The sequence below is a fragment of the Neodiprion fabricii genome, chromosome 4, assembly GCF_021155785.1.
Source record: "Neodiprion fabricii isolate iyNeoFabr1 chromosome 4, iyNeoFabr1.1, whole genome shotgun sequence".
In the NCBI taxonomy this organism is placed as follows: domain Eukaryota; kingdom Metazoa; phylum Arthropoda; class Insecta; order Hymenoptera; family Diprionidae; genus Neodiprion; species Neodiprion fabricii.
Window position 1 is genome coordinate 3,749,737 of NC_060242.1, and position 25,751 is coordinate 3,775,487.

At 42.1% G+C, this 25,751-nt stretch overlaps 1 protein-coding gene and 1 long non-coding RNA gene across 5 annotated transcripts in view; one reads left to right on the top strand and one right to left on the bottom strand.

Annotated features, from left to right (window-relative positions):
• LOC124181681 (sushi, von Willebrand factor type A, EGF and pentraxin domain-containing protein 1) overlaps nucleotides 1-25,751 on the bottom strand; it is a 36,627-nt gene that overhangs the window by 6,399 nt on the left and 4,477 nt on the right. For both annotated transcript variants that reach the window (XM_046568463.1, XM_046568462.1), the window contains exons 2-22: nucleotides 18,855-18,939; nucleotides 16,193-16,226; nucleotides 11,167-11,248; nucleotides 8,819-8,985; nucleotides 8,136-8,276; nucleotides 7,820-8,049; nucleotides 7,377-7,730; nucleotides 6,918-7,292; nucleotides 6,672-6,840; nucleotides 6,224-6,586; nucleotides 5,956-6,138; nucleotides 5,693-5,869; nucleotides 5,421-5,623; nucleotides 4,712-5,335; nucleotides 4,510-4,633; nucleotides 3,100-4,422; nucleotides 2,573-3,025; nucleotides 2,273-2,490; nucleotides 1,924-2,176; nucleotides 999-1,840; nucleotides 29-912 (exon numbers count right to left, since the gene is read on the bottom strand). In XM_046568463.1, the coding sequence (XP_046424419.1) occupies nucleotides 29-912; nucleotides 999-1,840; nucleotides 1,924-2,176; nucleotides 2,273-2,490; nucleotides 2,573-3,025; nucleotides 3,100-4,422; nucleotides 4,510-4,633; nucleotides 4,712-5,335; nucleotides 5,421-5,623; nucleotides 5,693-5,869; nucleotides 5,956-6,138; nucleotides 6,224-6,586; nucleotides 6,672-6,840; nucleotides 6,918-7,292; nucleotides 7,377-7,730; nucleotides 7,820-8,049; nucleotides 8,136-8,276; nucleotides 8,819-8,985; nucleotides 11,167-11,248; nucleotides 16,193-16,226; nucleotides 18,855-18,935 (7,280 nt within the window). In that variant the 5' untranslated portion in view covers nucleotides 18,936-18,939. The remainder of the gene's footprint in view (nucleotides 1-28; nucleotides 913-998; nucleotides 1,841-1,923; nucleotides 2,177-2,272; nucleotides 2,491-2,572; nucleotides 3,026-3,099; nucleotides 4,423-4,509; nucleotides 4,634-4,711; nucleotides 5,336-5,420; nucleotides 5,624-5,692; nucleotides 5,870-5,955; nucleotides 6,139-6,223; nucleotides 6,587-6,671; nucleotides 6,841-6,917; nucleotides 7,293-7,376; nucleotides 7,731-7,819; nucleotides 8,050-8,135; nucleotides 8,277-8,818; nucleotides 8,986-11,166; nucleotides 11,249-16,192; nucleotides 16,227-18,854; nucleotides 18,940-25,751) is intronic.
• LOC124181685 lies at nucleotides 384-25,656 on the top strand. 3 transcript variants are annotated; one of them, XR_006870540.1, is made up of 6 exons: nucleotides 384-496; nucleotides 578-738; nucleotides 822-920; nucleotides 5,684-6,142; nucleotides 8,072-8,294; nucleotides 25,340-25,656. It is a non-coding gene; the product is annotated as an uncharacterized LOC124181685 (long non-coding RNA). The 3 variants fall into 3 exon arrangements; XR_006870541.1 differs by lacking the exon at nucleotides 5,684-6,142 and having other exon boundaries at nucleotides 25,340-25,464; nucleotides 25,546-25,656; XR_006870539.1 differs by lacking the exon at nucleotides 5,684-6,142.

A 25,751-nucleotide genomic window follows, 5' to 3' on the forward strand; every position in this document is an offset into this window, starting at 1 on the left:
CATCTTGTCTACAATGTTTTCTACTTACACGCAGAAATAGTCTTGGAATAAATCTATACAGTTGGCATCGTTTTGACAGGGATGATTCTGGCAAGTGCCAATGTCAAACTCGCAGTTGGCACCGGCCCATCCGTCGAGGCAGCTGCACTTGTAACCACCTACATCGTCCCTGCACGAGGCGCCGTTCAAGCACGGATAAGACGCACAATCATCGATATTGACTTCGCAGGTGGCTCCAGTGAAACCCTCGCGACATTGACAAATGAATTTGTTGTCCAGATCAACGCAACGATCGGTACCAACTGGGTTGCAAGGGTCGCTGAGACACTCGTCGATCTCTGCTTCGCATTGCAGGCCAACAAAACCTGGTCTGCATTTGCATACAAATCCATCTAACTGATCAACGCAAGTTGCACCGTTCTGACAAGGTTCAGATGCGCAATCGTCGATCGTGTGCTGGCACTGTTTACCTGTGTAGCCAGGCTCGCAAGTGCAGGTATAACCATCTATGTTATCGATGCACTGACCGTTGTTACGACACGGTTTACTAGCGCATTCATTTATGTTTGTTTCGCAGGCCGGACCAGTCCATCCTGGATGACAGATGCACTCGTGTCTGAATAACTTGTCTATGCAGATACCGTTCAGGCAGGGATTTCCTGAGCACAAATCTATCTTCTCGTGGCAACGTTTACCCGTGAATCCTGGCGGGCAGTCGCACATAAAGTCGGCAACCAGGTCGGTGCAGTTTGCTCCAAGGAGACAAGGCTTCTCGGCGCAGTCGTTGGTATTTATTTCACAACTTTGTCCTTCCCATCCAGGCAGACAGTCGCACTTGAATCTGCCCTGCTGAAGAGCCACACAAGTTGCCCCGTTGTTGCAGGGATTTCCATTAGCCGTGCAAGGATTTATCTGTAAAGGTAGAAAAATTTAAGCTACTGCTACCAAAATACAAATCATGAGATCCTGCGCTCGTTAGTGCGAGAAGTTTTATTTACCGTAATATCGCAATCGACGCCGGTGTAACCAGACCGACACAGGCAGGTGTAGTTATTTATGCCAGGCTCGTCCTTGCACATTGCTCTCTCGGGACAGGTGTCATTACGACAGTCGGACTTTTCCTCCTGACAATTTATACCCGAGTATCCGTTAGCGCACTGGCACCTATAGCCCTGAGGAAGATCGATGCAGCTGGCGCCATTGTAGCACGGTTCAGAAGCGCACTCGTTTATGTCGATCTCGCAACGGCGACCTGAGAATCCGGCCGGACAGAAACATTGGATACCGTGACCCATCGGTACGCAAAGTCCTCCATGCTGGCAAGCAGTTGGGGTGCACTGAGCCGGCTTACACTCCTCGCGACCCAGGGCGCCACTTCTCTCCGTGTACATGTTTGTCGGGCATTCGAGACATGTTGTGGCCCCGTGTTGTGGCTGGTAAAAGTCCTTCGGGCACTGAGCGCATGGCGCCAATCCAGTGTCTGAATACATTCCTGGTGAGCATTTTGGACGGCATCTATCTATGCCTGTCGCTGCCGGCTGGTACGTGAAGCTGCTCGCTGGACAGGGCTGACAGTCCTTGTATCCTCCGATCGGGGGTTCACCAGTGTAGCTGTTTCGCGGACATTCAAGACACGGCACCAGACCCGTCGGGGAATATGTTCCGTACCCACAAACTGGGATGCAATCATCAATACTCTTGGACCCTTCTTCCTTAGTGTATGTGCCGAATGGACAACGCAGACAGGAACCCTGGCGGTCGCTGTTCTGGTAGTAACCCTTGGAGCAATATGTACACTGCTTTTGCTTCTCCCCGGCAAACGTACCGGCTGGACAGTGGACTAAAAAATCATGAAAATAGTAAATAAAGTAAATAGTTTGATCATGTTTGTATGTAGAAGATACTATCTGACATCGCACTTACGGCAGCGAGGTACGTCATTTGTGTCCATGTTCAACACTTCGCCAACACTGCATGTGAATCCTCTGCTTACTGAAGATTTTAGCGCCCTTAATGGTGGACACTGGTTTCCTATGGATGACACGTTCAATAGCGGACCTATCACTTCGCTCGCGTAAGGTACTGATAAATCAAAGATCAAGTTCAGGGTTGAACCGCAAAAGTCGTACAATCGGGGTTGACGAACTGCGGGAACGATTGCCACTATGAAGTCCATCTGGAAATTGTTGTGAAAATTAATTCTCTCGTCATGTCAATTAACCGCCATTGATTTAGTGCTAAATACTACATCAATTTTGGATCAAGTCCGTACCTTCAGAACGTTTTCTTCGATAAGAGTTGGCATGGATTTAATGAACGTCACATTCATGTTGACATTAACCGCGGAACATCTCTGCGTCAAAAGGGTGTTCAAATTAACGTAATACTGAGCCATTAGGTCCTGATACTGTGGAAGGCATGTTCTGGTGACAGCCCCATTGGCGCGGTACGTGATTGAAGCAACGACGTGATAATCGGCCTGCTGTGTGTCTATAAAAAGTGAAGTTGACGATAAAATTCGACGTTTGATCTCGTATGTGACTTGAAAATGTAGAAATATTTATCAACTCACTTTCTGAGACGCAATCGGGAACGAGGGAAGAAGGTGACCAGCGAGTTTTCGCATCACAGCTGTAAGTCTTCGCGGGTTCACCGTCAGTAAACCTGAAACCTTGTTTGCAAGTGGCGATACATTGGAGTCCTTTGTCGCCAGGTAGACAATTGAGTGCACCGTTGGCTGGTGGTTTCAATTCCCAATCAACGCATGGTGTGGCTTGTACCGAAACTTGGAAATGGCAAGAAGCTCTATTTCCAGAAGAGTCTGTAGCGAAGACAGTGACATTCTCAAAACCGCCAATTGGTATGATGGCACGATCCGGTACAAAAGTTATTTTCACTGGTCCAGAAGCGTCCGAAGAATTGATACGCCTACGAGTTTCGTTGAAGTTTACGGTGTAGCTTTCTTGCCTCTCGACAAGCTCAATCACGTAACTCTGTGGACAACTCAGCTTGGGTGGCGTTACATCTGAAATGATCAATCGTGCGATGGGAATTTCTGTACGAATCTACTATCGCAATCAGAGCCAATGCTACACTTACCAGGTACCGTAATGTTCACTTCACAGATTGCTACGTTGCCGTCGTAATCAAATGCTACGTATTTGACTACCATGTCGTTGAAAACTTGAATTGGTGTTTTAAAATTCTGTGGCTTTACTTCAAGGCGAGCAATGCTACCGCTGTTGTCGACTGCCGTTGGCTCCGTGAAGTTTACCGGTAATAAACCACCGTCGGATCCCTTTTGGACCATTATAGGCTGCTGAGGGCAGTTCTGGAACACTGGGGGCTCGTTATCGACGCACGGAGAATATCCATAGTCATATCCAAGGAGTGGTTCGACGGCGGGTTCCTCACAGCCCATCAGTTCAAATTTGAGACATGCGTTGTCCATATAACTGACTATTCCGAGGATGACAAAACGCGCCTGAACGTACTTGGGCAGTGTGATCATGGCCAGTTCTCCATAATTTCCTGGATCGCGCATAGTCAGATTGAAATTCGGGAAATACACAACGTAGTTCTCGCTTTCCGCCTGCTTGTAGAAGAAACGAATTTCCGTTGGTCTTCCGACTATATCATTAGTAACGACACCCTTCACGAGGATGGCCTTGACTCTGTATATTTGGCCGAGATCAACGCTGACGTAGGTAAATGGTTGCTCCTTGCCACACCATCCTGTCACCGAATTAAGCCTCACGTTTTTCGCCTCGTAATTTGGCCTCTCTGAAGTTGCATTTATCGCGGAGTCAGGTATGCGGCCAGACGCCAAACCCAGAGGCTTTACCACCTTGCATTCCGGCTCTCTTACGCAAGCTATAGGTCGTGGGTTTATCAGGATATATCCTGGTCTGTTGCAGCCGAATTGAACTTCAGAACCTTGCTCATAGCTGCGAGATATCTGTATACCGTCGCTGGGTCTTCCAGGGTCTTCGCAAACTGGACCCTCACAACGCAGGTTGCCAAAATCCCAGACGCCGTTAGCTTGACAACGTACCACGTTGTCGTTTCGGTTGGTCTGACCAGCTAGCTTGAATGTATTTTGGCATCCGAAGAAGAATGATGATTGGTATTTAGTATCCAAGTATTTTCCGTACTCGGCACCAGGTGTCGGCTGAGGTCTACCACAATCAACACGAGGACATGCCGGCTGAAGACCGGAAAGCCAGTAGTCTGGTAAACCTGGCTTGGGGTCATAGACGCATTGACGGAAGCCAGAAGTTGCTGTGTTTCTCAATAAGCGACCGTTGTTACTGCAAGTCAAAGTAACGTTCTCCTTGAACGGTACCAACACGCTCGCTTCGTTCGAACGAATCACCGTAAGACCTTCGTTCTTATCATCCGGCAGAGATACACACTTCGCATCTGTGGAGTTGCAAGAAAAAGATAAGTTGAGATTATCTGAATTTAATTAACCAAGATTAATAGTTATGGAATTCATTTAATACTCACATTGACATTCAGGTGTAGTACCATTCCACATACCAGTCGAGGTACAAACCACTGCAGTTGAACCTGACAGAACATATCCAAAGTTGCATTGGAATCTAATGACATCTTCGAAGTGGTATTGTGACTGTAAAAGAGAATGTGGTTTGAGCCAGCTACTCTCGGGTGTTGTCCTGTTTTACCTCATCACTGTCAATCATCTTACCTTGGTGGACAAGATTTTTCCATTCTCTGGGGGAGGCAGTGGCGCGCACATAACAGGAACGCAGGTTTTATTCTTTTGATAAATGTCACCGTCACGCAGACCGTCTTCAGATTTTTCAACGTAAAAACCAGCGGTTCCATTCGCTTTGTACAGCTCAAAGCCAGTGTTACAACCGCACGAGAAACCGCCTGGTGTGTTTATGCACTTCTGATCGCACCCACCGTTGTCGACTGCACACTCGTTGATGTCACTACATTCGAGCCGAGTGCAGCCCATAACTTCCAGTTTCACACACGGAGCGCCTACGTAGCTCTGTATGCGGAACCTGATGTACTTCGCTTCGATTGGAACCGGCAAATTCAGAACCGATAAAGTCGGCTCCAGAATTCTAAACTCAACGGCTGTTCCGTCCGGATTCGTGTAGTCCTTGAAGGTGTCCGTCAGATCATCGGTGTACTGAATTCTCACCGCGGACGTAAATGCAATGTTTCCGTCAGTTCTGACCACGCTCTGAGTCCGGAAGCCGCGAATTATCGTCGGTGCCTTCATGTCGATCATTACCCAGTTCGCTCCAGGCTCGACGCTGTTCCCGCACCAACCGCCTCCGTTGTTCAAACGGACACCCTGTATTGAAAATAATGGGAATAGTGCTTGGTTGTCGTAACAAGAAATGTGGAATGCGGTATTGACTTGAGGCAAAGTGTCTCACGTTCTTTGAGTATCCGTTCTCCGAGCTTGAAACCGTTATAGAATCGTCAGGAATACCGCCGTTTATTAATCCCAGATCGCCAACCGGTCGGCAATCCATTGTTGCCGCAAAACCACTCTTACACTTGCAGCTAAATGCTCCGGGAGTATTGACACACTCGGTAGAGGCCAGATCGCACTGACTTGAAGCACACTCGTTGATGTCTAATTGATCAGAAGTAAGGTGGTCATGTATTAATTCCATAATTTTTTGTGTAACCGCAGGCTACTCACCTTCACAAGTTGGAACGTTGTTGAACTTCTGGTTGGGACCGCAGTCGATTATGTTGTTACCGGTCAGCTTGTATCCTCTGTTACACTGAACACGAGCTTCGTCAGTGAAGAAATATTCCTTCGACATGTCAACAATGAAGCCATTGTTGACAACGGGTAATATTGGGCACTGTGCACCTAGAAACAAATGTCGAGAACCTTGATGTATGAAGAAATTGGCAACTTCACGAAGAGTACATTGAACAATCATTGTCATCACTTACGGGAACATATTGGAACATCGTCAGACCAGGTGCCATTACTCATGCAGAGGATTACAGGATGTCCGGTTCTAATATAACCTGGTTCGCACTCGAATCTCACAATTGTACCGTAACTGCGCCCGCCTCCGTTCAATATCGTCATATTCGCATGTGGAGCTTCCGGCAGTGGAGCGCATTGAGAAGCTGAGTAAGTCAAAGAATGAGAAAATTGTTCATAAGTAACACAAAATCGATTTTATTCGGCAGAGGAATGAAAATTATTAATCACCCAAGCAAGAGGGTTTGTTTTCCCATCGACCATCAGCCAGACATGAAATCTTCTCCACAGGTCTGCCGGTAGGGAATGCGAAGCCGGCGTAGCATTGGTAAGTGGCGAGTCCTCTGTACGTAACATTAGTCGAACCGATGGAAAATCCATTGTCGATCTGAGGAACGGGTCCGCAGTAGACCTCCTGGCATTTTGGGATATACGTTATAGACCAATTGCCGCCTGGCAGACATTCGGTGGAAATTTTCGACTTTCCAGTTGCAAATTCCTGACCCAACGGGCACGAGAATGTCACTACCGTTTCGAAGGCTGTGTCTCGATTCGACGCCAGTGCTCCTTCGCCTGGCTGAAGTGGTGGGCAGTCTGGAACGAAGAACGTCATGTGAGCGTTGAAAGAAGAATCCATCCTGCCTGGTTCTTTGCAAACCGAATGGTGTGGGGCACAAACCTGCGGAGAAAGTAGCCTGCCATCCGAGACCGCTATGCAGAGCGTCGGAAACGAATCTAATCAGCATCTCTCCACTTTCAGCGGTCAGTGTGATCCTTGGTCTGGTGCTCGAAGTGAAACCGTTTCCCGAGTGAAGTCGCAGGCCATTTGTGTTCGACCCATCATAAACCTGGGCAAGATAAAAAAAAACAACGTGACTCATCCTTGCTGAATCTTGGAACTCGGAATTTTCTTTTAAAATATTACCTGGACCACGTCCGTCTTGTGGATATCGAAGCTGTCAAACTTTAACGACAGTGGTCGACCGTCTACGTTCCTCACTTTGTAAAGGCACTCCTGATTGTTGGGGTAATTGCTGAGACCGTAAGACGGCGATTCGACGGTGCCATTCCTTGCTACTATTGTCGCTTTGCATCCCTGGGTGTACCGAATGTTGAAACCACGTTTGGAGTCTCCAAGACTGGTTTTGAAGTAAAGGTAAAGCTGATTTCCCGTTGACATAATTACGCGTGGGTTGTTGTCAATGTCACCTGACAGCCTTGCCACTGATCGACTCTTGGGCGAGTCTCCGTCTCTGATCAGCATGTAATCCCGATTCATTTCCAAGTCCAGGTCCTCGATCTTATTAGGTGTATTAAATAGACAGAAGTCGTTAATTGCAGGAATTTTAACGGAAAGCTTATTTTCAGCGTATACAATGCGTACCTCCAAAGATATAATCCTTCCAGGCTGGGCCTGAATGATGTAGAGACACTCTAATCCTCCAGGGTAGTTTTGGGGGTAGCCCGGTGAAGTGAGTTGTTGTCCTTGAGGAGTGGCCCTCAGAGTACCGCCGCATGTTTGAGGCTCGGTTTTCCATGACGCGCGGAATCCTTTTCTTTCTACTGATCCGTCAGTGCTGAACTTGATGATCATAAAATTCGATGCCGATACAAACAGCTTGCTGCTTAGGTCTTCCTTTCCAGACAAGGTTGCTAGGTTTACAGACTTGTCTTCGGTTCTTCCACCGACTAAAATTTGAACGATGTCGAAACTCTTCTCGGTCTCAAACTCTTGGAACTGAAAATGGATCAATCGTCAAGAACTTCTCAGTCGATGAACGTGGACCGTAAAAATTCAGACATCCTTTTATGCAGCTGATTTTTTACCTGCAGAAGAATGTTGTGACCTTGAGGTCCTTCCAGAGTCCATTTGCAGTTGCTGAGTGGCGCGTATTTCTGCGGGTAATTCGGACTCTCGACGACGTCTCCGCTGCTGGCCATGTAGAACTGACAATTTGCCGGGCAGTCAAGTTCATCGGACAGATCACCGCAGTCGTCTTGTTTGTCGCACTTGAAAGCCGAGTTTATGCACTTTCCATTCGAGCAGTGGAAAGACCCTGAAATAATTTTATGTTTCAGGGTGCATCGAGTGACACAATTGAATAGAGAATCCTGTGGCACTGGTTTTCTCTGGCTCAATTACCTGCAGGACAAGCTCGAGCTCGGCACATAAATGGCAACAAGGACTCGCACGTGGTCAACGCCCAGGATTGCTGCTCGTCGGAGATCGAAACGTCAACGCATTCCCCGGACTGCGGATTTGGCTGCTTTAGAGCCCAGAAACCTGAACACAGTTTGAAAGGTATGATTTTCTGAAAATTGGGCTCAGTGACGATGTGAGTGAAATGTGAACAAGGGTGAGAAAATCTTGGTGCCTTGAAATAATTGTTTGGAAATCTTTTCCTATCGATTTTCACGGTACGTTGTTAATTGTTTTCCAATTGCTGGCTACGAATTCGACCTTGAAGTTGCAAATTTTTAACTAAGACGATTCATGAGATTTTGATAAGCATGAATTTGGATAAATGGTCCACGTAATAAAGAACTGCGTAACTTCGAGGATAATTTCTAGTTATCAACTTCGGTCAAAGTTTTACAGCAATGATATTGAAGTAGTCGAAGCTGAAAAATGTCCGTGTGCTGGCTCTTCAGCATTCAATCCATGCAGCATTATGCTCTCCGGTACATGTTGTAAGTCTGATTGCCTCCCCCGTGACTGTTCCGTGTAAGCAACGCCCCCTTAGATTATATCGCAGCATAATTGCGAGTGGGTGGGCTTGCCCGAGTAGACATAAGTATATAAGATGGATAGAACGTTGTACGGACCAGCATATTGAGAGACGAGCATTCCAGCGGCCGATTCCAGGGTGTTGGTTCTGAGATCGTCGAGAGAGGCGAGACCGAGCCAGAAGTTGTTCAAATTGCGACCGACCATACCAGCGGTCATGTTGTTCTCCGCGTAGGACTCGACGACCATCATTTCGCTGCCGTACCTGCGAATATCGAGGGATCAGAAGGAGTGGCAATTTTTATTCTACTTTTTTAATCCCTTGTTTATCCATCCAATCAGGGTAAAACGCGGTCGCGTGCGTACCTGCAAGCTCAAACTACTTCCGTCATTACAAGACGTTTTTTCCTATTAGTCTTGCAGCACGCCTCGTCTTCGAACTGAGACAGTTTAATGTCTAAATTACTTTAATCGGATAATGGATCATTTTTAATACATCTGCATGTTTTTTTTTTTCTTATGTTGCTTTTTGTTTTACGCTATAACGAGCCCCCTACGTGTTACGTACTGTGTTGTACTATTCCCAACACGAAAATCCCCGTCGTGCAGAACGCTGTGCCTTGGATGTTAAATGAAGCGTTACCATGGTCATGCCTAGCACAACTCTATATAGCTCGGAAATTATTTCTAACGGTTTAATACCGGCAGTCCTTATGCCTTGTTTTGATAAAAGGTTGAAGTAAAAAAATTCTTTCCTCTTATTTACTACCTCAATTCGAATCTCATCACCTTCCAAGACTACGTTCTTGGATTTTTAACCTAACAGAAATTCTGGCAAACATTCGTCTAGTTTGCGCAAATTAATATTCTCCATCTCACGCATTAGTATTCGGTTGAGGAGAATTTTTTTTTTGGCCATTACTGAAGAAGTAAATTTTTCTAAGTAACCATGTTTTGGAAAGCGTAAAACTATGCGAGAAATTTTTTTTTTTTTTTGTTTTCAATCTAGATACAGGCTTTGATGGACCTGAAACTTTGGATTTGGACTTGAAAAAATGAAATACGCACGTAAAATTGTCGAACGATCATAATTTTTTCGTATAACATTTTAACATTATAACGAGAAAAACAAGTAGAAAGAAATAAACCAGAAACCGGTCCTGAACCAGGTCCAAAACAACCGAAAATTCCGTGGAATACTGAATTTTTTACATCATCTGTTCGTTTTTTCTCGTCTTCCTTTTTTTCTGCAGTAAATATATACAATCTACGGTATTTTATCTGAGCATGACGGGGAAAAAAATCTTCTTTAAGTTGTCACACGCGTTCATACATATACATATATTAGATATTCGTACAGATTGTAATAAACGCGATGTATGTATGAGTATATACAACTCATGTAACTTGTTTGCCCGTGTGTGTGTGTGTATGTATGTAGCATGTGGAAGATATCAGAAAAGAAGGGATTGTAGATGGACGCCTGGACGTCGTCGACATGCCTGTTTTCTGGGAGGAATGACCTCCTTGCCTCGTCTTCGCTACGAGTTTCGTTTCTTTCGAGTCACATGCGTATCTACTTAACACAATTCGTACAAGCATGCGTTTACAGCGATTACACACGTACGGTATTCATGCGACGAAACGTAGTCTTGAAATTCGTTGCGGAATTGTAAAAAGAAGTAGAAGAAAAATGTCCAAATCGTTGTAAATATTGCTAATACAGAAAATTCGTTTGCACGTGTTCTCGACTAAACAAAGTCGTACATAGAAATGCCTAAAAATGTACACAGATGTATAGAAAACGCGATTCAGCCTGCAATCTGAGCAGAATAGAATCCCACTTTTTTAACCGCAGTTGAGCCGATTATAAAAGAAACGCTGACGAGACTCGATCGGCACTATCGAGGTCAACGTATTCTTGTCTGGCAAGAACCGTATAGTCCAAGTACATGTTCACCTATATAATTCCAGCATACTGCAATCACGATTGTCAAGATTACGTTACATCCGCCATGCGATTGCCTCCTCGGCAATGAATTGGGAAATAGAAGCGTGCTGCGTATGTGCAGAAATGAACATCCTTACCGTGAAACATTCGCAAATAATTAATCCAATCGCAGAAGACAAACTCATTCGCTTTATTTCTTTCCATTGTCAATTGCGAAATATCGTGAGAACTTGTACGGATTTCAAAAATGTCTATTCGTGTTAATAAAATATGAAAACAAAAATAAAATAATGAAGAGAAGGTGCCTTGTCATTTTGCGAATGGCTCCTTTCAGATGGGTTATAACCTGCGGCCTGGGGCGATCGGTAGATAAAAAGGAGACCCACCGCTGAAGGTGGTCTTTAGGCCCAATAGAAATGACGGAAAATTTATCTTAGTATATGTGAGCAGCACCCTTATAGCATCAGGGACTAAAACCTTTTCCGTAAATCTTACCTCCTGCATAGCTCGGCTGATTTTTCCCAAGAATGCCTGATGTTGAAGAATTTGTAGCAGTGAATACCCCTCAGCTCCCATCCTGAAAAGGAAAGTACAAAGGATTTAGACGCAGGTACGAAGGCAACTCCGCTCTCGGCTCTCGTTATAAGACCAACCGCGGGGCTTTGGATGTTCTAAAAACTCCGGACGGTTCTGCGACGGAAAAAATTTAGAGCGAGAAGCCCCCTGCCCAGTCGTTAAGCGGCGGATATATAACGAGCGGCCTTATAGCGCGAGGCTCGGTCACACCCTGAACAAATTCAATAGACTACAATTCCAACGCGGAGTCGAAGTGACGCTGAGGAGACTTTTAACGATATCACGGTCAAGGAAATAATTAAGCACAAGGATCACGTAGGCCTTTTCTATCGGTGTAGGTACGCGTACCGGTTGCGATTGGTGACAGGGCAAATATAGGCTTGAAATATAATCGTCGATGGACGTGGATAACTGTAAATCCCGATGAAATATGTTATCCGTCCAAATTTAGCGTCGAAATACTTTATCGTCGTTGTTGTGATCAACACCGTCCAATATGGCACCGATTTACAGGTTAACCGGTTCGCGGTTATCACCGATTAACGCGAATATCGATGCACGTAAAACTCTGTGCATCTTGTCAGAGCTTTGTTTCGTTGCGTTGAGTTGATTCGGAGTAAAAATCGGGAAGAAAAACAACTTTTATCTCTAAATACGACGCGGTTACTTGCGCGTTTTCGCCGCCAGACGGCGCCCTCATCTTCGAATCCACAGAAACGAGTACCTATAATGTCATTTTCCTCCCCAAATCGGATTTCAAATAGTGGTTACGAGCAGGCGGACGACCTCGATTATTTTTTCAAAGTTATACTTGCCGCAGGGCGAGTCGCCGGAGCTGCAGGAACGAATTTCTTGTTCGTATTTCGTCCGGGGAAATGCGGTGACAGTGTGCCGTGGCGACCGAAAGTCAGAGGCGCGTGTACATATAAAGAGTGAACGAAGGAGATCAGAGATGTGCAGGAGGCTTCTGAGAAAATTATCCGTGTCAGGGACCCCGGCAACGAAGGTATGCTGCGCGCCCCATTGAGACACATACCTTATACCTCGACTCCGGCGTTATTGAACCGTACCTTCAACCTGTCCCACGCCGTAATTGTTATATTCAGGTAGGTAAGCGAGAAGATTCGATGCCGAGGGTTTTTTTTTTTTTTGTTTTTTTTTATCGCGCACGTTCCGCGCACAGCGAGTCGATTTAAATGCCGATTTTCACCGATACGGATTACAAACGATGTTTGAAGTTGCGGAAAGGAATTATTTTTCAGCAGTTTATTGATAAAAAAAAAAGACAAAAAAATCAATCTTCTTTCATCATACGGATTCAGAGATTCTCGTACTTTTGTTATCCCGGTGACAATTTGAAAAGTCCTTTTATCCAAGAATCGGCAACGATCGCGTGACGCGGTTGGATTAACGGTACAGTTATGGTGGCGCCACTATCGAGCCATTTCATTCCTCCGAAGTTCTCCGGAAATAACCAGCCCGCATTTGCTCCACGACAACCGGTACGTAGACTTGGAACGTTGGGAAAGGACCGATCCAGCGGAAATGTCGACGGGATTATACAGCCTCCGATTTGGCATGAACCGATTGTTAATCGATTGTAAATTAATTGTCAGTTATTCAACGAAATTGCCGATCGACTGTCGTCGGTGTCGATGAACCTGCAATTGAACGACTGGAACGTGTGAAAATCATTCCCTAGGTTCTCACAGACGCGATGATGTGCCTTTTCACAGTTGAGCATAGATTTTCACAATTACCTAATCGTCGAAAAGGTCGAGGAAGCAGCTCGAAGTGCCGCTGGAATAGGAGATGATGTAGGTACGACTTTCACTTCTGGTGGTTAATCCGTCACCTCGATTATAGGAATAACGTTACGCATCGATTCGCGAGTTGAGTTTATTTGAATATATATTTTCACGCTTACGTGTCACCGGCCACAGTAATAATGACAAATCATAGTTAACTGTATATTACATTCATTCGTCCGCAAAGAATGAATTACGCGCGTTTCTTGTTCTCTTTCCTTTCTTTCCTCTTTGCAATCTTTCACTATTCGACTGTCGGATTGACGATGATGATGATAATAATAATGACAACAGCAACAATAATACTAATAATTATAATAATAATAATAACAACAACAACAATATTAATGCTGAGTATTTTCGACCATGCGAATCGAGACAAAATTCTGCGATCGTTGGTTCGGACCGTTCGTTCGGTAAACTGAGCGCGTGTTCATCGTTGTGGAATGCAGTCTCGTCCTCCCGGTTTTAAAAGTGTCTTCTTCTCGCGGCGCACGTCTTCCTTAGTATTTCTCAACGACCATGTTTTCATAGTTTGCGAGTATTCGCAGACCGGCTATTATCCAATAGCAAAATAAAACGAGCTAAGTAATTTGTCATCGGGCATCTTGAGAAACGCTGATGATGCGGATGATCGAATTGCACCGATGACGCAACCGAGTGATTGTCGGTAATATTGAAGCAATTGCTAAATTGCAGCGAGAACTATGATCTGAGGGGAAAAAAATACAACCATCAAGAGAGAGCAAAGAAAAAAACGATGGCAATAAAAAAAAAAATGCATTTGCGTCCTTGTGTCGTCAAATTGCAATTCTTCGCAGTCCCGAGAAGAAGAAGTCTGTACGAATATTTCCAAGTATTTTTATTGATGCTGTAATTTCTTATTTTATTACGTGTTTTTTTTTTTTTTTTTTTTTTTTTTTTTTTTTTTTTTTTTTTTTTTTTTTTTTTTTTTTTAAATCTTTTACATTCCGTAGTTGTAGCGTCTATTTTGACCTTGAAGTTTCGCGTTGCAGGAGTGATTCTGGCAATTCTTTTTCGCATGCCAATTTACATTTATGATAAATATTGTATACATGTATATCTATGCGGGTTCTCGACCAGGATACATCGTTCCCAAAGGTTAAATTTATCGATCCGTATGATTCACGTTTTACGATGTATAGTTTATGCATATACCTACTAAGAGAATATTATACATATTGATAAATAGTTTGAATCGATTGCTGGTGACGCGCGCTTATGATTTCCGGACATTATACTGTCTGTTGATTTCATATGCGCACAAAAAAAACATGCGTGATTTCGAAAATTATGGAAAAGTTTATACAAGTTGTCCGACGGATCTTGAACGCATCGTTAAATTATTCCAATTAATCACGAGACCCGGTAGGGTTCAGAATATAATTAAGAATAATCGTTTGACATGGTACAGAATGCATGATTTTTCATTTTTAAAAATCTGATGTGTTTTACATACACAATAAAGATTTATTCATTGTCAATCCCATTTTTACGTCCCCATCGCCACCGAGCTATTCTGCTACCGAGTTCCGGTTAAACGAGGCTTCTTTCGAGGCTAAGAACTAACATTTTGAAGGGTGCGTAAGAAAAGGAAGAAAAAAAAAAGAAAATGGAATCAAAAACTACCGTAATTTACATATGTATTAATATGAAAATCTTAAAAATGTCAAAACATTGAGATTACATTAAGGTCGGTAGTTTTGTAATTGTAATAATTGGATATCCAAATGAAAATCCTCAAGAATCGTCATTTAAAGGTGCAACAAAAGAAAATAAAAATCGAATCAGTTTAATACAGGTATAACTGCGTCGCGGATGCACTCAGGAATAATTACCTTGTATATAAACCGCGATAACCGAACGCGCGTGAAGCGTAGACGAGAAATAAGTAACTGGATATGTATAAAATCTGCAAGGAGGGCGAAAAAGAAGAAGAAGAAGAAGAAGAAGAAGAAGAAGAAGAAGAGGGCGTGTCGTGAGACGGAATCCTGGGTATAAAACCCGCGTTGCTTCACTTCGATCCCGTTACCGAATAACTTACAACCCATGAACATTCAGCGCCACTGTCCCACTTTACACATTTGTGCCTTATATATACATATACATATATATATATATATACTATATGTATTATACATATATCCGACACCTATACAAATAACGGCGCAAGGAATGATGCGATGCGTGTAATTACGATTCACTTATCGCGAAAAACTAATTGAATAACCGTTATAAATTATACGTACATAATGACAATTAGCGGTTTCATTTAACATGGCATCAATAAACGTTTAAAATTCCAAACCACGGTTGAAGATTTCTCGTCAAAATACGATCTACATTGTGCAGAACCTCATTTATAGCAGTCGTAAAATTTGCTATTCGTATATTTCTTAGTCTAGTTCCTCTTTCATTTTCATTTCACCTTATTGCATAAATATATATATACACAAACTTATAACACGATAATATAAATTTGTATGTAACTAGAAACGCGATAAAAAAAAAGAAAATACCACATTTTCTCCGTGCAGATTATTGCGAGTATAAATAATTCTGTCAGACGGCGATATTCTCGTCACTCTAATTGTCGATCTAAAATGCAAAGAACGGGACACAGGATCCTTGAAGGTTGTTTAAGGGTCACCCTTCAGGTCAATGCGAAGGTCATCTAAATTTTAACATCATATATTTTAACCCGCGTAATTTAGGGCTTGGCAAACGCTTATTCGCGACTTTTACGAGTTCTCCTTCTTCGGAGTCGATCGAAGGAACCTGCGGTAGGAAAAAAGAGTCGGGATGCTGCTACACGCCTTGTGGATCTTCTCTTATCCGGTTTGCGACCTTGTACTACCGCCACTTTGGCGCCGTCTGCTCGGTTGAACCGACGAACAAAATCCCCCATTGTATCCCTTGTTTCCCTTCTCATCTTCAGCTTTTTATCATCTAACCTTTTTATCCCCCTGCAATTTCCTGCAGGTAAATTCTTCCGTGACCCTTGTGTATAACCTTCCCGTTTTTATCTACGCTATACATATAATAGTTTTCCCATTTTATGATAATTTTCTTTTTTCGCTATGCCCTTGGAGATCGGACGGTTTTTTTATACGTACCATTTGGACACGTGAATATGTTCGACGCCGAAGCCTGAAATCAAAAACGAAGATATTTAGTTATTATCAAGTTTCACGCCAGAAATGCAGGGAAATTATAATCGATGAATAAAGGAGGAAAAATGGCGAAGAATTAAGTCACATCGGCATGTGAGAGAAACTGCACAAAGATTTCACGTGCGAGATTTTATTGTGGCTAATCAATTTTATTTTTGGAGAAGATGTGCCGGATATGCTTGCAAGGTATTTTTATATCGCCTTTTACAGACGCGGTTTTGCGTTTGTTTTTCACCGCAATTTTTTACGCTTAAGGTAAACGATAAAATTATTACATTCTTGGTCTTCGAAAGTGTACAACATAAACATTTTACTGTTACGACGATACTCGCTCGATGCGGCTTCCAGGGACGAATTTAATCGGGAAATCCGAAACCCATAGTCACCGTAATTATCGGTACGCCTGTTAATCCGTTGGCGAAAGCGATTCAAACGTATTTTTATTCACCAATTTTGTATCTATACTCGTTTGAAGGAGTTGCGGTGATTTACGTATTCTGCAGAAAAACAAAGTTTCTCAGTAAAAATTTAACGGTGATACATCGAGTTACAATTATTCGAAAAACTTGTCGATTAGCGATGGTCACTGAGCTAAGAATGATCCATGCATCGATTAATCCAGTCAATAAAATCGAAAAAATAACTCTTGTCCGATTCCTATATGGAAGAGATTAATTTTTGTCTGAAAATATTCTCCGCGACAGAGATTATAAAGATATTCAATCGTGTCCACGCGTCTTGTGAAATGTTTCGATATTCTTTTACAACCGCTGGACCGCTTATCTCGCGGCAAATATTCATGCTGCATGCAACCGCGGTTGAAGCCGGTCGGCAGTAAAGGGACAAGGAACGAACGAACGGTCATAAGAGCAGGTCTTGCAGACGGGTTTACTTTCACTCTGTGTATCTACACTCACAGATCCGGTACAACAGCCGCGGAATCGCGCCTCACACTTTGTCTCACAATCGACAACAAACGAACCAATGCGAGTGTGATAAATACAACGATCATTAACCGACGAACGTGCGTACGTAAGATGAAATAACGTTTGTATCGTTGTTTTTTTATTAATATTTCGGTAGTCGATATACATATGTTGATAATTGCACTTCGAATCAGGTGCGTGGAGTTCATAAAATCAACTTAATAACGATTTTCGAGTTGGAAATTTGAAGAAAAAGTAAGATTGAATAATAATTGAATCTAGAAACAAGGCAAACCTCGAAAATCGAGAAAACTCAGGGAATTTCGAAAATAAGAGTGGAATTTTGAGTCTGTGGAAGAAATGAACTCGTTCTTATAAAAAGTATTATCGATCTTGAGAAGAAAAAAAAATTGCCACAACTTCATACATTCTATGCATATTACTTGATACCAATTTTTTTTTCGTTTTTTTTTCCTTCTTGCGGAAAATCACAGGTTGTTATTTGCAAATTGCTAGTCAGAATATTCACTAGATAATATTAAAGGTATTGGTATTGACGTGTAAAAAAAAAAAAAAAATTATCATTAATCAGTTGTATATTTCTTGAAAGATTGCTGGAAAAATCCAACTTTCAGGTCGGAATGCCTTGAAAAGTGAGGTAATTTCATATTCCAAAAAGTGTACGAACCCCGAGAAACGAATCGAAATTTAGCGATTGTGACAGACGATTCGTCGAAGGGGGTCAAGGATGAGGTTCGTATTGTAAATGGAAGCGAATAGGTGAACAGATTTACAGTTGTAACACGGTTTTTGACTTACGAGTTTATTCGCGGCTGCAACAACGGCGAACGCGTTGCGTAGCGGTTATTCAAACCTACGGCTCAAATGTAAAGCAAAGCAAAGTGAATCCTACGAGTTGACCGGGTACCTACAGAGCTTTGTACAGTTAGTAACGGGGTATAAGAGCCGGTCACTGTGGCCAATTGCGCTTTGTAATCAGCGATATTCAATCGGGGCCAAAGAATGTCGGCTCGATAATAAATGCGCTGCTGCATGGTTTGTAAATAAATAATGCAAACTTCAGGAATTTGCGTGTGCGTAATCGCCTAGCCGCAACCTCTGCAGCTGTGTCTTATAATGTCAGTTCATTTCTCGCGGTTTCAAACCAGCGACTTGCGTAATATTCCGACTCGTGTTAGTCTTACTCTTTAGCAAACGCGCGGGAAAATTTACACAGGTGTTTTCTTACGCGCAGGAAAGTTTTCACTTTTGAAATCACCCATCCTTTTTTTTTCAAATTTTTTACTCACATCGTAATCACCGCTGTTGGCGAAATTATTCACTCCGTCAATCGCCTGTATATAATAATTGTGATTGGTATATATGCTCTGGATATATTGACGGGAGAATTTTAAACCGCGGAGTTAGTTACGGTAGCAGGAAATGAATCTCGAGTCTTGTACTTTTATAACCGTACGGAATCGATTTTACTGCACAGTTTTCGGTTCGATGTAAATCGTGACCGTCAATTCAGAAAATATCGTACCTATCGGCTGGCTGTTTATAATTTTATAGCATAGTGAAATAAACTGTAAAAAGCGACCGAGTTACAAATTCTCGGATATTTTTTTATGTGTAAATATATATATAAATAATTTATATGTACATATATGTCTTACCTGGGCATCGGACGGCCGGAAGTTCAGTGAGGATGATAAGAGGATGGCGAACCAGATGGTCGCCAATTCTCTAATCAGCATATTTCTGCAACAGATGAAAAAAAAGGGCAGGAATTAAAATAACGTCGACATTGTCGAGTGGCTAGATCAATTCGTCAAGTGAATATAATTAATTATTACGAAGAGTTGCAATGATCGTCGAAGCGATCGTAGGCGGATTAAAAACGCAACGTAACAATATAGATACAACGTAACACGTAACTCGGGAGAAAATTTCTTCACTAGCTGTCTACACGTCTCCGCTTAATGAGCTTAGACTGTCATTTCCTTTTTTTCAACCTTTGTGTATTATTCGCATAGCTACACGTTATACATACAAGGCGCAACAGCGCCGACGGAACACGTAATTCTTAATTACTGTACTCGATTTAGAGCTTGATTATCTCTTCTCTCGCCTATATCGTATCACGGTTACGTTACGGCAGCACCAGCTTTGAACCGACCCGCATCATGTGGCACTTGTACGTTTTTTCCTTCCCTTATTCCGCTCTCTCTTTTTCATTCGAGGCGAGTGTGTCAGAGTTTTATAACAAGAATCGGGGATTGCGATTGGCAAGACATTGTGCCACGCTCATTGCCAGCCTCGGGCGTGTTCGAAATCGATCGCTGGTCGGCATTTCGGAACCCATTTCATCGAGAAACTTACGGAAAATCGCATTTTCGCACGCGCCAAGTGACGAGAGGAAGAAGCGGGGTTGAAATTCAGAATTCGAAAAATTAAGAAAACAGTTAATTCCGAATTTTTTGGCGATGAAACTTAACGTAAGGAAATGAAACTCCGACGATACATCTAAGTTTCGAATGGTTTGAAACACAACGCTCAGAGCTCCGAAAGGGCGTAACTCCGACAAGTCGAAGTTCCGAAAATTCGAGATTGAGAAAATTGAAAGATCCGAAACAGCTTTCTTTGATTTGGATTTTCGATATCTTTACGTTTGGAATCCTGTACATTCTGATTTTTGTTTTTCTCATTTTTTACTCCCACTTGCTGAGTAAACTACGCTGTGTGTATTAGTATATTTTAATTTTCGGAATTTTACTCTATCGAAACTTTAGTTTTCAGAACTTTGCTCAATCGTAACTTGAATTTTCAGAATCTTTCATTTCGGAACTTTGATCCGTCGGTTTTTCGACCATTCAAAACTTTGTTGTTTCTTCAAAGTTTGGTTTCTTCGCTTCAAGTTTCGCCACCGACTAATTCGGAATTAAGCGCTTTCGGGACTCTTCAAATTTGGAACTTTTGGGTCCGTAACAATTTAATCTCCCTCTCTGTCTCTGTCGATTTCTCAGTTTTCAAATACCGATTTCTCGCCGTTTCCCCGTAACTTCCGCCGCGCGTCTGATGGAAAATCGCGTTCTCGGTGAAACGGCACCATCACGCTATAATTCGCGGTTCGCCAATTTGCCCCTCGCATACATCCCGTGCCTCTCACAGAATGCAGAACTCTCGAGGCATCGAGTATTTGTTCAACACCGTCAGCAGCTCGCAACGTCGGAATCCGAGATCAGAAAACTTTCTACAGGCGCGCCTTCGGCCTCCAGCCTCCAATATATTCCACACGGTTGGCTGCTCGCCTGCAGCTCGGCCTCTTTGCTTCCACCTTATCAGTTCCTTGACCTCGGCTATGTCCACTCATCCTTAAAACACGTAGGTGCAGGATTCGGCAGATAAATTCAATCTCTGGTTTCGACTCTTCGATCCTGATTCGTTTTCGTTCGTACGATCGAATCAGACAGTCCCAAGGTTTTCAAATCTTGTCAATTTCTTCGATTGAAATTTCGGCAATCGGACCAGAAGAGGAGAACCGATTACGTTATTTGATATTAATTCACCACGATAACTCTGTGCAATGGTTAAATTCTCTGATAAATCAATATCGTTAATAATCCAATGACGTTTGACTGCCAGAAATATGCTTACGAATGAAACACGGAATAAAACAAGCCTTGCCAAAGTCTTAAGCTGATGGTAAAATGGAATTCGACGTGGTTAACCGAGAGTGACGAAGATAAATATGGACAATTCGGCTATCGAGTGACATTTAATGACGAGACGTTTATGAAAAGAGCAAAAAGGACTGCTCGTTTCGTTTGGATCATCGTTACGCAAGAGATTGAAAGGCGAATGTTAATTTAACATATGGTGGTTGATACCTACTTCGCAGAGCGTGGGATTGTCTAAACTCGCGACGCAATCGCGACAATGCTGTATATAACACATTACACACACTGCGAATACCTACTCGCGAAAGTTCTTCTTTTCGTGCATCCCGCACAGTTCTCTTACACCCGTATCCCCGGAGTACAATCGGTTTTCCTTTATGTAACGCCATTGTTTTTCAAAGGAGAATTTCTTTTTTACACTTGCGATTCAGAATCGTCGTACCGCGTACCGTGTACGAATGCATATATACATATACGTATAATAATAACCGGTGCCTGATGGGATTCACAATTAACACAGACTCCTTGTCTCAAAGCTAATCGTGCCCAATCGCTCTAGGTACGTATAACACCGAGAAGTTTTAACTATATATATATATATGAACACGTTTACAGTGTGATACGAAAAGTAAGAACGATCTCACGGCTGTTCGACGATATTATCTTCCTGCAGTTTCGTCGCTCGTTATAATTACGTTTTAAAACGCCTTTCGACTAATTAATCTCTCTGTATTATTTAAAGGATTTTTATTCTTTTTTTTTCTCAACATCAACATTTGTGGCGAAATTCGTCTATGAAAAATTTTATCAAATGAATGTCTCGTATCGAGGGACTGTATTTAAATGCCCGATCGAAATGGCGATGACTGCGCGGCGACGAAATGAAGTGAAAAAATGATCAGGTACCATTATGCCTGATACAAAGACCATGCAGGTCGGTCAGACTGATAGCGAATTGCCGTAAATACCGTGCCTTCATGCAGGCACGCAGGCAGGTCCGTTAGATCTAATCAAAGCAGGAAGTTGCCGGCAATTCCGTTTATAAACAGCTAGCACGTAGTCGTTACGTGCCCCAGAACTGAGATTGGACTGACAGAAGGTATTGTAAGGTAAAATATGTCTAAACGCGAAGGCATAAAATCAGGGGTGGTGCTGAAGTTCCGATTTTGAGAAGTTCCGAAAGCGCGGAATTCCGAATTGTTTCGTAGCGAAACTTGAAGTAAAGAAATCAAACTTTGGAGAAACAACAAAGAAAGTTCCGAATTCCAAGATTCCGAAAACTCAAGTTCCGATGGATTAAAATTTCAAAATCTAATATATCCTCACACAGTGTAGTTTACTCACAACCTAAAATCAAAATGGTACCAGGATTCCGAACGTAAACGAAGAAAGATCAAAGTTGTGAAATTTGAAGAACTGAAAATTTTCCACCAATCAGAATTTCGGTGTTTCAGATTTTGAAATTTTCTCATTTTCGCACATTCGGAACTTTGATGGTTTTGTCCAAGTATGATTTCATTACTTCGAGTTTCGCCGTCAAAAAATTCGAAATTATTCGCTTCCGGAACTTTCCAAATTCGGTATTTGGACCCTAAAATCAGAGCTTGCACAGTCCCTGCGGTTTGGCAAAAGTAAAAAAGCAGTATACCTACCTAAATGTAGAATAAAAATCGGTGCAACTGTAAAACTGTTCTAGTACCTGCGATTGGTTGCATCTAGCCGACAATTAAAACGGGGAAAAGGTTCTCCGATTCTTGTTTTCCGAGGCTGTTATGTAGAGGAGTAACGGGGCTTGGCTATCGCTTCGCTTGGGCTCGAATAATATTCACTCTTGGATCCTCGAGCCTGCCGGTTTAGCAGCGAGTCTTCAAAGCCTCGAGGAGTAACCGGTCCTAGCTTTTTTCTCCGGAATATGTCATTCGGGACTCGATGCATGGTCACAAAAAAAAATTCAAATTCAAACAATCTAAGCACGCAGAAACTACTTGCTCGACGTCTTTATTCTACGCGTGCGAATAACTTATTACCTTCGATTCGTTACCACGGACAGGTGCGGTTAATTGCTACTGCTGCTCCTGCTGTTGCTACTGCTGCTGCTGCTAGGCTGATCTTCGTTAAGGGGCGAACTGGAGCGAGGAGAATATAACACGAGTCTTGAAATAGTTACGGGGTAACGAACAAGTGGTGGACATGATGCGCCTGTATTCTTATTACAACGCGGCGAGGCACGCGTCCTCGATAATTATTTATTTCATTAAGGGTATGAATATACCCGTGCTGTATAATTAACGAGATTCAAGAAATACGTATTTGCTTTTCATTGGTCACGAGCGGGCTTTCATCGATTAAAATTCTATCGTCTGTATTTCCAACATCTTATCCTACCAAGGAATTATTTGATTTTCAAGGTCCACAGTTTTTGTTTCTGATAATCATCAACTTGGTAACAGTTTTTAAGCTTATTAAGGCTGGTCGGACGTTAGAGAATGTGATTTGTGGAAATGTGGGAACGTCGGATGAAAAAACTTTGGTTCCATTTTATACTTTGTTGTCTCTCCAAATCGTCCGTTGTGAAATTGACTTGTTTCGTTACTCATTTTGTAAATTTGCTAATGAAGTTCAACTGAGCACTGACAAAAACAATGCACAGCTATTAGATGCGCTGTTGCCAGATCTATTTTATGGAAAAAAATACTTGATTCAAAATACATTTACTTATTATTGTTAGTAAATAAATAATCATATTAATCCGATTAGAATTTATCTCGGTTAACATCTAAATTTAAGTTATTAATTTTCAAGCCTACATTCTTCATTTTGGGCAAAAGAAAATCTAGTTTTTATTACGACTTACGGGGTACTGTCCGTATTACGTACCTTAACATGCGTGTGTCTCTTTTTTTCTGAAGGGTAAGCGAATACATACGATCTTAGAATTGAGAACGAATATAAAAATTCTAAAATCATAACCTGAATATCGTGATTCCTTATTAAATAGAAATCGTTGTACATGATTAGTATGGGCAATAATCGGTGGCGTTGGTTAGACGGCTAGTTTGGGCGAGGCGTTTCATTTCGTTTCTGAATTCGTGTGTATCAACATCTGCGCGTGCGGTGTAGGTCAAGACTAGAAAGTATTTGAACAACGCAGTGCTAATTGAAGTGGAAAATGAGAAGAAAATAAAAAATCGAATTGTGAAAATGGAGGTATGGAAATCAATTCAAAAGCTCTACGGAACTGTCCCAAAGAAAGAAGAGATGGTGGATGTAACCCGAATCGAGGTTTTCCTAAACTTGAAACCATAATACAAACATGTATATTCATACCCTCGCGGCATTTAATATAATTTGACAATTAAGAGATTCACGCAGTCAAACGATAGGCAAACGTGTATTCATAAGTCATTCAAGTCATAAGTAATAACTGTCAAATGGCCAGTGGGACAAGCAACGGTGATTCTTCCTTGAGAGTAGTGAAACACCAACGCGGATGCTAACGCCAAGAATAAACTAACCGATGTCAATCTTTCCACCTCAACTGCACCATTCAGACAGATGGTAATTATTGGTGCGAATGGAGGTCGCTTGGAAACACGGATGCTGTGTGCATTGAACAATCACGTTTTAAAAACCAAAAAAAAGAATTTTTTTTTTTTTAAATAACGACAGTGAAGATTTGAATAAGCAAACCGTGATGCAACCGGTCGTTGATTAGTCTTTTTAAATTGTCTCCAAATACGGGTAGAATCGCGTATCTCGGAAGGCGAGCTCGGTTCCTGTATCACGTATGTACGTGATACGAAATGAACCTATTCTGCAACGCAACTCGCATACCTTCCCACCGTACCTACAATAATTAAATACTATGGTTATGTATGGTAGTAGGTTGTGCATATAAGCGGGCTTGTTTCCAACGGGAGAAAGCTAATTCCTTTACCCGGTACATTAAGGTATGATGTATACCCACGCAAGTGTTTGACGAATTCGAATCTGAGATGCATGCCGAAGTAGTAAGAGACTTGTACTTCCAGTATTTTACTTTCGAGTATAATGAGATGTTTTCGAAGATTCTGACAAAATTATTAGCACAAGCGCGCTTTTCTAGACTTGTATTTTATTTATTTTATTTATTTTTTTTATGTTTTTTGGGGGTTCTTTGTTCCGATACTTTGATGAACCGTCAAAAAATACTCCAATAGTTTATAAAAATGAAAACGCTTCGCATATTTTCAACCTGATATTACGTTGCAAGAGGTGGAATTACATGCCAATGACCCGTAATGCCAGGATATTACGCCTTAGGAACCTACGTGCGATTGGATGTATAATTATTTTATCTGCATGAGCGTATATATAATCATGGTACGTATAACGTGTTACTCAACTTTGCGGGGTCACGCATTAATGAATGAATGAATGAATGAATGAATGAATGAAATTCCTTTGTGTGATAAATAGAAATAATATATTTTTTCATGCAGATGAGCTACGAATTTTTCCATCTGTAGCATCGGACAATCAAGATGTGAATTACAATTGCTCAATCCTCTCTGCGATTTCGGCGCGCAATGATCAATGTCAATGATCCCAGTACCTGTGGATGGCGGTAAGTAGCGAATATATATATGAAAAGTAGTTCATTCCCACTCATCGGATGAGTAATATTCCCGCGTTTTACAATTCTAAGCAAATTCTATACATGTACGTGATGGAAAGAACTATGGAAACAGATACTCACGGCCGAAGTGTAATTGTACCATCGATGAATAACAAAATCTACAGACCTTACACACGGTGTAACTACGGAAAGAATTGAAAATGTACAAGGGTATACAAGATTACATTATATTTATTAGTAACCAGGATACAGAGCTATTTATATTTCGTACTGGT